A 15,304-nucleotide genomic window follows, 5' to 3' on the forward strand; every position below is an offset into this window, starting at 1 on the left:
CTGATTCATATGTTATATTGTTGATTACGTTTACTTAAACTTGTAGCTTATTTTTTGCGTTCATAAACAATTTATTTTATTTGTTATTACTTTTATTTAGAAATTGCATGCACTTTCACGTTCCATGACCTTGGAGAGTAGCTCCTCCATATGGTCCTTCGGAACTAGACGTCTAAACTGAAATAAAATAAAATTTACAATTTACCCCACAATTCACATATTAAGTATTGATTTAAACAGTCACTGCTAACAGTGTCAGTTCAAGTAGTACTTATATGATAACATTAATGTCAGTAAGTAGTTGTTGGTAACGTTTTGAGAAGGACTGGGCTGGTACTTTGGTTACAAAGATTCACTGTCATTGTTACCAAACTCTAAAGTTTCAGAAATATAAGGGTAACAGGAAACGAAGACAAGCATCTTACTGGGGCAGAGTGATCAATAATTATTTCGGCACTTCTATACACCTCAACAAGTTATCTTGAGTATCCGTCCCTACCATGCTGGTGCTGGAATGTATTCTTACGGAAGGAGAGGTAGTTGGTGACTACCCATAGAGGTATAATTAGAGGGGGCTCTCTGTCTCTGCCAGTCAGGCATGCCCTCTTCTGAGTCCATCCATCTTCGAATCGGTCCAGAAGTTTGGCCCGAATAAATTTTGTTACAGACTCCAAGACCAAACTCATGCGAATGTCCTATGCTGCACTAAGTGGCCGAAAGTTCGCAAATGTCCAAAAATGCACCCCCATTGCTGGGGACAGTTTTTCGCGCAATTAAAGTTACTCGCTGCTCACCCTATTTGGCACTAACACTGACCATTGACACAATTTTGTAATGTCTTTCGTTCTCCCTCCAGAGACTTTGTAAAAACTCCTGTCCCAGGCAATACCTTAACAGCCATACTGTCTAAAACATGGAACCCAGGACATCACAGGCTGTCTACCAAAAACAAACTGCTTTTCCCTCCAGTGCGATTTCACCATTGCGGTATCGCCTTGATGGGCCACCAACCACGCAATAAAATCACAGTTGGCGCAGTTTCTGGTACGCTTTGTAAATATGTTATCTGAGACCAGATACCACGCTTTTGTATAGTCAAAATAGTGTTTCTGTGAAATGCCTCAGACCGCAGGAAAGTTTTCCTCGTTAACCTGAGGGTGCGTTATACGGCGCACAGGTTAGACTGGGGCGAACAGTGATGGGTGTTTTTTTAGCTATGTTACTGCGTTCCGCCGTATTGCCGACTCCGAAGTAGTCTGCGACGTGACGATGGTGTGGTGACTGCCCAACCGCCTGTTTTGGAAAGTTTCGTTTTTCTCAAAACCCGCTGACTCTAGCAAAAACGTGTTCCATCACAGAATTAAATTACATTAAGTTACCAACAAAAGGGTTCTACTAAATTTTATTCTAGGACCAACAGTTTGCACGCAGAGAGGACTAGAGTCCAGAAAATTTCACACATTGTGCTTGTGCTGTAGTTTAGGTGGTTTTTGGCTTAGTTCATTGTTGTAGAGAAGTTACTGGTAGTATTCGAGCTGGTGGACCACAAGTGTCCTATATTCAGTTGTCCCTCTCGACTTCCTCTAAGCCACTGTGGTACATTGTAAACTATATTACCATTTTCACCCTGCATATTATCGCCTTAATACAAAAGTAATTGACGCCAACGATCTTGTAATCACATAAAAGACGTCCCTGTGCATATACGTATAAGGTAATGTATAATGAGGTAGAGGCATAGTCAGAGGAGCAGTTTCATTGCAAGGGCTAGAAAATTGGGACTCAGTACGATGACGAACTAAGTTCACTTGAAAGAGAATGAGACATACGAAAAACATTGCAAATGGTTAACAGTACTCCGAGAAGACGGAACAGGGCAGAAATTAGGTTGAGAGTAAATGTAGCAACTACATTAAGCCATCCTATATTACAGTCTGCATTGGCATTGTGTAGAACCCGCGTAGATGTACGTGAGCTGTAAAGATAAACTGGTTGACAATAAGGAGTTGCCCTGAGAGGACGCACAGAAGTCCGCTTTTTAAAAAACACAGCGGCTGCACCACACTGGGAGAACAGAATCCACTGTGCAGCGCCTGTATGAGGCAACCCACAATGCGAGCGAGCGCAGCACAAAGCGGCTCATCAGGCGCGGCCGACCCGTCACAGCGCGGAACGGCGCAGAACAGCGCTCCATTTCGGGCGTGGAGGCCGCCACAATTACTGCACTTCTGCTGCGACAGCGCGCGGGCATCTGCGGTGCGGATTAAGGGCCACGCCGCGGCGACGCCGCGTCACAGCGAGCACAGTGTTCACGTTCCCAAGTTCTTCCTGCGACTTACTCGGCTGCATGACGGCTTCATTTTGCATGCACAAAGTTTTGGCGCTAGAGGGGCTGCGAACCGCAGTCCACTAGAGCTATTTCAAAGTGTCCGGTGTCACACGGGTATACCGCATAGTAGAAGCACGTCAAACACTTTCAGTTACAGAACAACATCTCTTAAATGGTATGCAGCAAAATATAATAGTCATGTCGGAATTTGGGAAATGAACTTTGCTGGAAATGATGGAATCTGTGATTCTCTGCACGGAAGCAGTTATAGTGCAGGTATTGCGTTATTCTTTGGGTTTCAATAAATAATATCCAGCTCACATTTCTACTAGCCATACTTGGGCCTCTGTGTGAAACTAAGAAAATAGCCCCAACCTATTAGTCTGGAGAAAATAAAAGATGTGGTCAACATGGAATCCTAATTTCAAGGCCCTCTGCCATACTGGAAATTCAAAACAGCCCATACCTATTTCAACACGGGATAATAAACCGGTGCAAATCGATTGGTAACAGGGTGGAGCGCGCTCCCACCATGCAAAGATGTCCACTGATGTTCCATCCTTTTCGGGAGTTCATGGGGGTGTTACTAACTCTTATACTGATATTCAGGTCGATAACCTTCCAAACATTCTCAAAATGAGTCACCTGTAAGATTTTTGAAGTAATTACTGTGTGGCGTAAACGCGCATTCGTCAAAGATAACACTGTTGAAAACATACATAATTATCAACCGAATATTTTGTAAGGACTGTAGATTAGTTGGTGCCATACTTGCTCTGTTTACTCCTAGAGGTCAACATTTCTATCTGTGACTGAAGTTCTTGTTAAAATTGTGCTGTCTTTGGTGCAATGTAAAGTAATTTAAAAATCGTAAGACTGACTCACCTTGAGAATAACTGGAAGATGGTCCACCGAAATTTTGGCATCAAAGATAGCAATAATCTGGATGAATTTACGGGAAATGACGGAATATTCGATCCACCGGGAATTCTTAAAAAAAAAAAAAAAAAAAAAAAAAAACCTTGATGCAACCGATATACAGTATGCTACTACTATCTTGACTAGTGGAAATAGTCAAGAAGTAAAATAAAAAAAATGTGTCATGCAAATATTGGTTAGCTACCAGGGAACACTAACGAGCATGAGTGCCTTACTTCTAACTTTGTCTCAGTTACAACGAAAACATAAAGACCTGTCTTATAAACTTTTATGTATTGACTCCCAAATTCAATTTGGTGAAGACGATTCTTAAATGGAAATTTTTGTTGAAATTCGGATTATCACAAAGAAAAAATGAAGTCTTTCTTCAACGCTTGTCATACAGGATACATTAAACCGAATAAAATCTTGATTACATTGTGATGCAGTACCCAAACAGCCTTATTCGCTGACTTCTACATGTGTTCACTGCGAATGATATGCTAACAGTAAATTTTCATAACGTCTTGTCTCATGTACTTGTGATATACGAAATGTATGTGTGGATATATATGTACATTAGCATGTATACAACTTATGTATAAAAACACCATCCGAATAGGCCTTGAAGGCCCAGCGGTACCGATCAGCTGCCGTGTCATCCTCAGCCATTGTACATCATCGGATGTTGATACGGAGGCGCAGCGCACCACTCTCCTGGCTGCTGTCAGTTTTCATCACTGGTGCTGCTACTATCAATCAAGTAGATCCTCAACTGGCCTCATAAGGGCTGAGTGCACCCCACTTGTCAACAGCGCTCGGCAGACCCGGACAGTGACCCATCCATGTGCTAGCCCATCCTGACAGCGCTTAACGTTGGTGATATGACGGGAACTGGTGTTACCAATGCGTCGAGGCCGTCGGCTAGCTTATCTATGAAGAGAGATGAAAATGTTCGAAGGTCGTACAGTCGGTATGGTAAGCCAAACAGTCAAATTCGCTGTGAACAAGCATGAGGCTCTCATCCCACCAACGCACCAGGTTGAAGAACCCCTTTGGTGTATGAGAAAGTATGTAGCTGCCTGGTATTCATCCAGCAAGAATCGTTGACTCTTCAAGGCCTTTTTTAAGGGACTGATGGTATGACAATCGTGTGAGGAGACATGTGGACTGTAGGGTGGGTGCTGGGTGTCTTCTACTTGAGTTCGCGTAACTTTTCCATTAAGACATTCCAAATATGGGGGGAATGGGTCATTATGAAGCTGCAGCAGCCACAGCAGCTATTTTCCCAGGCGTTTCGGCTTAACTTCACGCCGTAATTTCTCCATCGCTGCACAGAACAGTTTCTCAGTAGTGGAAATCAATACGGTACGAGACCCCACAATGAAGGAACAGGGTCAACATCACCTTTCCAGCAGATGGCTGACTCTTAAACTTCTCGGGCCGAGCGGACGATGGATGATACCACTGCATCATCGGCGCTTTCGACTTCTGTTCTCAGTGGGGAGCACCAGCTTTTGTTGGTTGCAGCAAAGTGCTCAAAAAACGTGTTGCCTTCATTACTGAAACGCATCAGCTACTTCAGGCAAACAGACATCTGGTTTGGTTTTTGTTCAACATCCAACAACCGGTTTATCCACGGGATGCAGACTTTACGGTAGCATAATTCATGCTGGATAACGTGTTGCGCGCTACGAAAGCTGATGTAAAGATCCTTTGCTAGCATACAAATGGTTATGCACTGGTCTGCACTAATCGCATCTTCAATACCCGCTAGCTGTTGTCCATAATGGATGAGGCTGGTCTCCCAGATCGACTGGCATCTTGTGTCGAATTGCTACCAGCACGGAACTTGGTGCCCCATAAAAATTCTTTATTCTCCGATGGACGTCTACCTTTGTTAGTCCTCCAGCAGCTAAGAAAAGCAGAACAGCATGTTGGTCCCGTTTGGACGCATCTGATAATAACGTCGCCGTAGTTTGCGTTCTCACGTTTACCGCACCCACGTCGGAAGGATAGTGTTGCCATTCTAATCCCTTGCCTGGATGTCCGCCCTTACACAGGCTGACTCATCCAAAATTTACACAAGTATTGCGGAAATAATTGCTACTGATGTGCGAATTTCACAGAATGGATTGGTATTCAAGTTCTGGTACTGTTAGCCAATCAACATATCGTAATACTATTTAGAAAGCGTACTTTTTGTGCAAACGTACACATTTTTAAATGGAACATTGTCTACTGCGAAAATCAAAGTAAAAGTAACGTAATTTAGAATGTCAGTGGTGTTTATTGCAGGATTATAGTGTGAGTCGTTTACGAGATATAGTATTTTGAAAAGTTCGTACACCAACACTTGTAAAATATCTGTGGTAGCACACACTAAAGAACAACACATGAGTATAAACTAGTCATGTGGAAACTGACCAGTAACGAGGCACCTGACCATCACAGGTTATGTCAAAACTAACCACCGAAAGCGGCAATACACGCTTCCAGTGTGGTATGGAACGACTGCTGCAAACAAGCTCGTATTTCAGCGGAGATGTCTGAGCAAACTGCTAACTGCAGTAATACGTAGGGTATAGTTGGTATGTCCTTGTAGACAGCGTCTTTCAGCTTTCCCAACACAAAAAAAAAAAACCACTCGCGTCAAATCAGTGGGGGGAGGGGTTGCGAAAGTGGAGGAACGGCCAAGCTACAGGTCCTCTGCTCTAGTATAACGATTTGGAAACAATTCATGAAGACATGCTGTAGTAGTTTCTGCACTAACAGCCGGACAGCCACGATGGTGGTACTGCAGCTTCCTTTTAGTCTGCAAAGGAAAGTATTCTAGCATCCGTGGAAGATGGTGTACCAGGAGCCTGCGATGCTTGTGACAGTTCAAAAAACGGGCCTATGAGCTCATGGTTCACTATCCCACACCACACGTTTACACTATATTGGCGCTGACGTTCCATCTGATGGCCCGCATCTCGTGGTCGTGCGGTAGCGTTCTCGCTTCCCACGCCCGGGTTCCCGGGTTCGATTTCCGGCGGGGTCAGGGATTTTCTCTGCCTCGTGATGGCTGGGTGTTGTGTGCTGTCCTTAGGTTAGTTAGGTTTAAGTAGTTCTAAGTTCTAGGGGACGGATGACCATAGATGTTAAGTCCCATAGTGCTCAGAGCCATTTGAACCATTTGAATCCATCTGATGAGGCCAATGGGGATCACCTTTTGGCCGTTTACCAGGTCATATTTAGTAAATGTGGCTTCATCTTAGACATGATACATCTGGAGTATCCCGTTTTAATGCTCATGTACAGAAGTTAACACGATTCTCGTAATCGTTTCCATGCTGCTCTAGATGGACACAGATGTGATATGGATTGAACATACACCGATCGCGAATGTTAGGAGACTTGCCTGATTCATGCCGCTTTCTCGTGTGATTGCGCTGAAGCTAACGTGCGGATCGACTGGAACAACAGCAAGAGCACTTATTTCTCACCTATTCTGTCGTCACTGTTTCTTTCTATTACGTTGTCTTGCTGCTATATTGCCAGTTCCTAGTAACTTCTTCAAAGTGTTGATAAATAACTACCGAGATGATTGACATGTATTGGGATATCCTGCCGCATACACCGTATAACAACGAACAGCATTCTTCCTAAACTCTTCTTACATCATGAGCATGTCGGGTTTATTTTGCATTGGTAAATCCCATCGTCCACTCACGAATTACAGCTTGGACTGTCACACAATAATTGGCTAGCAGATCGTAACGCACTTAAGGAACTCCTAAGCACACTGTAAGCAAACATAACAACATTGTACCTAGCAACTACGCAAGGTGAATGGCGCAAACGTTGCACATACGAAATCTCGTAAATCACTCTCACTAGATTCTTGAAACAAACGCTGGCATTCTAATTTGCCCTCCTTTTAGTTTTTTTAACGTCAACAGGCAATGTTACACTTAAATAGTGTATGTTTGCACAAAATATACACTTTCTAACCATTGTTACAATCTGTTTATTGGCTAACAAATGGTTCAAATGGCTCTAAGCGCTATGCAGCTTAACATCTGAGGTCATCAGTCTCCCAGGCTTAGAACTACTTTAACCGAACTAACCTAAGGACTTCCCACACGTCCACACATCCATGCCCGAGGCAGGATTCGAACATGCGACCGTAGCAGCAGCGCAGCTCCGTACTAAAGCGCGTAGAACCACTCGGCCACAGCGGCCGGCTTATTGGCTAACAATATGACTTCCAGACTACCAGTTTATTTTATGAAAACCGCGCATCAATACAACTTTCCATTTACGCAATATTTGCGGCGCAAGTTGTGTGTAATTCACCCCTTATATCAGCATCGGAATCGCGCTAAATTGCATTTACATTGTAGCAACGCCCTCAAACAGAAACTTTTCGATTGCCCGGTATAAAATAACCACTCCAAGCCGTTAAAAGTTTCAGGCAATAGAAGGCCGCTGCAACACGTGCTAAACGTCTGTTATTTTAGTATTTTATAAGATAAAGGCGTACGGCACTGTTGACTGTGAAACCACAATGGACGCATTCAGCTGCAGAATCTGGAAGGCTTGCCGGCCGGAGTGGCCGAGCGGTCCTAGACGCTACAGTCTCGAACCGAACGACCGCTACGGTCGCAGGTTTGAATCCTGCTTCGGGCATGGATGTGTGTGATGTCCTTAGATTACTTAGGTTTAAGTAGTTCTAAGTTCTAGGGGACTGATGACCACGGCACATAGTGCTCAGAGACATTTGAACCATTTTCGGTAAGGCCTTTCTTCCTATGTGTACAACGGCCCCTTTCCTTGCAGGTATGTGAGAGTTGTGTCTTAGGTATATTTGTTGAGTTTAGGTGAATGCGATGTTTGTTTTGCGTATTGATGATGACGAGAGAAGTGGGAGGGTGGGTCCAGGTGCCCATTCACAGCTTATGCCTCTCGAAGAGCACGAAGGTAACCACTATGCTTTACGTCCCCAAACGATAACATACGGATTAGAATCAACATTGTCACATGTCCTCTCTTCTCGAGGCACTGTGGACTGATTTGGGATGCAACAAAAGACACTGACATGCATTCTGGTGATCAGGAACTCAACGCCTTCACCTCTCCTCCCCTCGACGGTAGAATACAGGGAATGAAAATTTCGTCCACCACAAGGGTTGTTATCGGTTTAGCTTAGGGCCAAGCGCCACCGCACAGGTGTGTGTTACCGACCTCGTCTTTGGATACGAGTATTTTATAAGGAGATGCTGAGCACGTCCAGAACAATTTTAATGAGAATGTCGTTAGGAATAAGAGTAAGTGAAAAGGCTGTTGATATACTTTCAGGGATGTGAGGTCGTAGTCCAAGAACTTTTCTGCTCCTAAAAAGTCTTGTCGATCGAGCGGAACGGGTATGTACACCTGAACATTTGGATGCTGAAGTGAAACATCTGAAGCAGGCTTTTGAAAAAAAGAAAAAAAAAAGAAAAAAAACGGCTACTCAAGGAACGAGATAAATAGAATTTTGCGTCCAAGGAACAGAAACCCAAAAGATAAGAATGAACCACAACGACAGAAAAATACAGTAGTTCTCCCTTTTATTAAAAAAGTAACAGATGGGATCGGTAAGATTTTACGAAAACATGACATAAAACCGATCTTTAAACCAACAAAGAAAATAAGTCAAGTACTACGATCTGTGAAGGATAAACGCCCTCCCCTGTCGACATGTGGTGTGTATAAAATTCCATGTGCCTGTGGTAAAGTTTACATTGGTACTACCAAAAGAAGCGTAAACACGCGACTGAAAGAGCATAAAATTATTTGGCGACTTGGAAAAATAGAAAAGTCAGCTGTAGTGGAACATGCTCTTCAACCAGGCAACCACCAAGTGAAGTTTTCGGATACCGAAGTTTTATCTACAACGTTAAATTACTATCCACGGCTATATAGAGAAGCTATCGAAATTTGTAAACATCACGATAATTTTAATAGGAAAGAGGAGGCTATGAAACTTAGCGATATATGGACAGTGGCTCTACAAAATTGCTAACAATTTTTATCTTGGACAAGGTGGTAATCGATAGTCAACCTTATCTTGCTATGGATTATCAGTGGCTCTACAAAATTGCTAACAATTATTATCTTTGACAAGGTGGTAATCGATAGTCAACCTTATCTTTGCTATGGATTATCACTGCTCATCACGTGTCACCTGAACCACGACCCCCTTTCTCACAATATATAAGTCGCTCTCAGACACCCGACCAGTCAGTCGGCAAGACTCAGCGGAGCAGCGCCTCTGAGGAAGTCCAGCGTAGTTCTGGACGAAACGTAAGGAGCAGAAAAGTTCTTGGACCACGACCTCACATCCCGGAAAGTATATCAACAGCCATGTCACCCGTTCGTGAAAGCCTTCACTCTACAGAAGTGAAAACCTATCGGATTTGAAAGGGCGGTAAGATCTTCACACATGTTTTCTCCCCAGCTCTCCCCAGTGTGCATCCAAGAAGCAATAACCCATATAACAGAAAATTACAGGAATGTCATTAACGTTAGCCAAGGAAGATGTTAGTGATGTCACTAATGGCACTGCTAAACCTCAGTGAATGTGAGGAAGAATTACAGCACCTGTTGATGGGGGTGAACACTCGAATTAGCAAATAATGTGGACTGAAAGTAAACCAAGGATAATATAAAGTAGTGGGGACAACCGTGGTTGAGGTATACATGCCATCGTCGCAAGGAGGAAATGAAGACTTGGATTTTCTGAGGATACTGAAGAGGTAATGCAGTATGTGAAGGAAGATGGGAAGAAAATCTGATAATCACAGGCGATTGGGGAAGGAGTAGAAGCTACGGTTACAGAAGAATTTAGCTTAGGCATTAGGAATGAGAAAGGAGAATATTCTGCGATAAAATTCATATAGTGATAGTGAATGCTCTATTTAAAAATCATAAGAGAAGGACGTAGTCTTAGGAATAACCGGGAGACACGGAAAGATTCCAGCTGTATCACATCATGGTTAAACAGTGATTCGGAAATCAGATGATGTATTGTGAAGCATATTCAGGAGTAGATACAGATCAGATCACAAGTTTGTTACGATGAAGAACAAGCTTACTTTTAAGAGTCTAGTCAGCAAGAGTCAGTGGACATAGAAGAGGGCTACGGGAGTACTAAGGAATAAAGAGAAACATTTGAAGTTCTCTGAAGCTGTGGCAATGAATGTCTCAGTAGGCAGATCAGTTGAAGAGGAATGAATGTCTCAAAATCGGCAATCACGGAAAGATAACCATTGATACAAGGAAGGTAAATGCGAGGAAGCAAATACTTCATTTGATCGACGAAAGAACTAAGTACAAAAATGTCTGGGAAATTTATAAACACCGAAATGCATTTCATTTAACAATGAAATAATTAGGATGTGAGAAATGGGTGCGTGAGAATGTGAACAAAAGAGAAAAAGTGACTGTCGGAAGGACTGATTCGGCATATAGAAAAGTCAAAGCAATCTCAGGTGCAACTGAAAGCAAGAGTGGTAACATTAACAATGCGATGGGAATTCCACTGTTAAACGCATAGTCGAGAGTACATTTAAGTACATTTAAGGTCTCTATGAGGGAACTTGTCTAATGACGCAGTAGAGGAAGATGCAGACGTCGCTACGGGAGAGATAGGCAAACTAGCATTAGAACCAGAATTTAAAAGAGCTTTGGAAGACATAAGATCAAATAAGGCAGAAGGGGTAGGTAACATTACATAGGAATTTCTTAAATCATTGGGTGAAATGGCAAGAAAATGCGTATTCAACTTGGTGTATAGAATGTTTGGGACTGGTGAATTTCGGAAAGGCTTCATCCACACAATTTAAAAGATCGCAAGGACGACAAGTTAGAGAATTGTTGCACAATCAGCTTAAAAGCTCATGCAACCAAGTTTCTCACAAGAATAGTTTACAGAATATTAGAAAAGAGAACTGGGAATATGTTACGTGACGATGAGTTTGGCTTTTGGAATGGTAAAAGCACAATACAAGCAATTCTGATTTGGCTCTCGATAATGGAAGCAAGACTAAAGAAAAATCAAGGCTCGTTTGCAGGATTTGTCTAGGAAACGCATTCGATAGTGTGAAACGTTGCAGCATGTGCGACACTCTGCGAAAACAACAAGTAAGCTAAGGGTTAGACGGGTGATGTATAAATACACAAATTGGAAGACCAATAATGAAGTACTCGCATTACAAAGGGTGTGAGATGGGGATGCATCAGTTGGAAGCTACTGCATGACAAGGCACGTATTAAGACATTAGGGAATAATTTCCGTGGTATTACATGAAGCTATAGAGAGTAAAAGCCAGCAAGGATATGGGTGTAAATGCTACTCCGAGATAAAGTGGTTGGCGCAGGAGAAGAATTAGTGGTGGGTCGCATCAGAACTCTCAACAAAAATGGTGACGCTAAAATAAGGATTAATGTTCCCCAAGTCATTAAAAGTGTAGATGATCCTGCTATCACCGTATGCCAACAGTTCAAAGGAATTTGAGATGTATCTCAAGGAAAAAACCGCACAGGCAATATCAGTTAGCCATTGCGTTTAGAATCACCAAGTTTTTATTCGAGAACAGGAAATGTCAAATTTCGTTCCTATTCCCTGGTATTCGTCGTTCCCCCATATCTCACCGGTTTTCCCTAGTTTGTCGCGTTACTCTTTGAACGAATACTGTACGACCTTATCTATAATTACTGTTTCTTCGAAATCGTTACAACAGAATTTTTATTCTGAACCGTAGTGTTTCACGCTGTCGGCGCTCTGAACTGTTCGGACAATGATTACCTCATCCTGGTGAATACTACTGTCTCTAAACTGCCATTATGTTATAGTCTGGAAAAGGATATGATCTTATCTTCTCCCTGTCCTTCAATGCCTGCCTCGGTTCTGTCTCTCTCCTCTTCTCTCTCTATCTGTCTCACCCCCCCACCCCCAAACACACACAAACACACACACACACACAAATATCTTCTCTGTTACTCTCGCCCTCACTCTCTCTTAACACATATAACATGTTTGTAGAATCGAAACTGCAAGTAGAGAAAATGGAAAGAAGAGAGATTTCATTTTAAGATGTAATTACAGACGACACGTATGATTAACTTGACGAAGGACGAGGAAACAACAATCTATTGCGGCATCCACCTTCAGCAACGTAGGGAAAAATATAAAAAACTAATTTTACTGTCGTTGCCATTAATATTTGCTACACCACGAAGATGACGTGCTACAGACGCGAAATTTAACCGACAGGAAGGATATGCTGTGATATGCAAATGATTAGCGTTTCAGAGCATGCAGAGAAAGCTGGCGCCGGTGGCGACAGCTACAACGTGCTGAAATGACGAAAGTTTCCAACCGATTTGTCATACACAAACAGCAGTTGACAGGTGATGCCTCGTGTAAGGAGGAGAAATGCGTACCATCACGTTTCCAAATTTGATAAAGGTCGGATTGTAGCCTATCGCTATTGCGGTTTATCTTATCGCGACAATGCTGTTCGCGTTGGTCGAGATTCAATGACTGTTAGCAGAATATGGAATCGGTGGGTTCAGGAGGGTAATACGGAACGCCGTGCTGGATCCCAACGGCCTCGTATCACTTGCAGTCGAGAGGACAGGCATCTTATCTGCATGGCTGTAACGGATCTTGCAGCCACGTCTCGATTCCTGAGACAACAGATGGGGACGTTAGCAAGACAACCATCTGCACGAACAGTTCGACGACGTTTGCAGCAGCATGGACTATCAGCTCTGAGACCATGGCTGCATCACAGACAGGTGCGCCTGCGATGGTGTACTCAGCGACGAACCTGGGTGCACGAATGGCAAAACGTCATTTTTTCGGATGAATCCAGGTTCTGTTTACATCATCATTATGGTCGCATCCGTGTTTGGCGATATCGTGAACGCACATTGGAAGCGTGTATTCGTCATCGCCATACTGGCGTATCACACGACCTGATGGTATGGGGTGCCACTGGTTAAAGGTCTCGGTCACCTCTTGTTCGCATTGACGGTGCTTTGAACAGTGGACGTTACATTTCAGATGTGTTACGACCCGTGGCTCTACCCTTCTTTTGATCCCTACGGAACCCTACATTTCAGCAGGATAATGCACGACTGCATGTTGCAGGTCGTGTACGGCCTTTCTGGACACTGAAAATGTTTGACTGCTGCCCTGGCCAGCATATTCTCCAGATGTCTCACCAATTGAAAATGTCTGGTTAATGGTGAACGAGCAAGAGGCTCGTCAGAATACGCCAGTCACTACTCTTGATGAATTGTTGTATCTTGTTGAAACTGCATGAGCAGCTGCACCTGTACACGCCATCCGAGCTCTGTTTGACTCAATGCCCAGGCGTCTCAAGGACGTTATTACGGCCATAGGTGGTTGTTCTGCGTACTGATTACTCAGAGTCTATGCACACAAATTGCGTGAAAATGTAATCACACGTCAGTTCTAGTATAATATATTTGTCCGATGAATACCCGTTTATCATCTGCATTTCTTCTTGGTGTAGCAATTTTAATGGTCAGTACTGTTTGTATGGACTGACGGGGATTTAAATACTCTTAGTCCGCAATATGTGATTCTGACAACTTCTAAGATGTAACTGTACAAGACGTATCAATTTGGTTTCTCGTCAGCAATATATTTAACATCACAAGGAGTCATGATACGAATGGCCGCTTTAGATTGAGCAGTAAAAGACGCAAGTTACTTCAAGCTGGTGAGAAACCTCCCGCACTGTCTGTATCTGACGACAAAACTTCTTACACATATAGAACAGATGCGTAATTTTCGGAACCTGTGCATTAAGATATACAGTAACACTAATTTGCCTTAATTTAGATGAGATACCTAAATGCTAATGAGCTACATTTGAAGGATAGTGCTTACCCGGGTAGTAGACCAAGGTCTTCCTCGTGACGTAGGTGGTTCCCGGAATGTGCATCTCACAGCCGAAGATGGTGGGCGATTCAAGGCTGGAGTCCTCCACGTGGGCAGAGGCTCGAACCTCGTAAGCCGCGCCACCCACACCAGGCGTCGCCGACGACTTGATCACCAGGTCGGGCAGCGTCCACCTGCGGGAACGCAACGGTGAGGTAGCCTTAGCCTAGGCGCCAATTGAGGAGCGCATACGGCGGGGCAGTGCAGCACGCGTTTTTGTAACTTAAAGGTGGACCTTCATGAAATTTATCGGAAATGTCCATTTATATATATATATATATTTTAATTTATTACTAGAACTATGATCAATAAGTTCCCAAAGTTTCAGTGATGAAATCGCACCCAAAGTGACTGAAAAAATTATTAAATATTTGACTCGACCTTCATGTCACGCTCACTTTTTGAAGAAATATTTCAATACTTGCTCGCTGAACAAAGATTCCGTGGATTACTTTCACGCAAACTTGCATGCAATACATCTAGAAGGCTATGATGTATAACCCTTGGTTTTATAGATCATCTATCACTCTGTTCCATATCTTAGAAAGGATGACAAAAGACCTGCTCTGTTTGCGAAGAAGCAATTCTTGATTTACCTTGTGCTACTGATGCCGATGACAGGGCGTTTCAACTGACATGAAAAGTGCACTATGCGATAAACATTTCCACATGGTATCAACAGATGAACATCTCATTCATCACCTGTGCCACACTAGCTGATGTAAATGTGTACAGGCTCAGAGGGATAATAAGCCCGTCATTCACAAGGAGAGACTTCCAAATAGTATCCTGGATGTTGTCAGTCCCACTTACGGGTTTCTGATCGACCCCGAACTTATATAGAAGTGTGCTCTAAATTCACTCAAATGGGAACAATGCCCTAAAACAACATTTTTATCCGCTACACTTTCCAGAATTGCCACTCACGACGCAGTTCTTGTATTTAATGATGGGAACTTAGAGAGTATGAAAATATTAGAATGGGCATTAAAATAGGAATTTCGTTTAAGGTATCTTGAGAAAATTAGATTTACAGCGCCCCTGTGCAGATGAAG

At 43.1% G+C, this 15,304-nt stretch overlaps 1 protein-coding gene across 1 annotated transcript in view; it reads right to left on the reverse strand.

Moving 5' to 3' along the window:
- LOC126259503 (uncharacterized) overlaps window positions 1-15,304 on the reverse strand; it is a 1,382,428-nt gene that overhangs the window by 200,863 nt on the left and 1,166,261 nt on the right. The window contains exon 5 of the mRNA XM_049956351.1: window positions 14,199-14,383. Within this exon, the coding sequence (XP_049812308.1) occupies window positions 14,199-14,383 (185 nt within the window). The remainder of the gene's footprint in view (window positions 1-14,198; window positions 14,384-15,304) is intronic.

The sequence above is a fragment of the Schistocerca nitens genome, chromosome 5 (assembly GCF_023898315.1).
Source record: "Schistocerca nitens isolate TAMUIC-IGC-003100 chromosome 5, iqSchNite1.1, whole genome shotgun sequence".
Classification (NCBI taxonomy): domain Eukaryota; kingdom Metazoa; phylum Arthropoda; class Insecta; order Orthoptera; family Acrididae; genus Schistocerca; species Schistocerca nitens.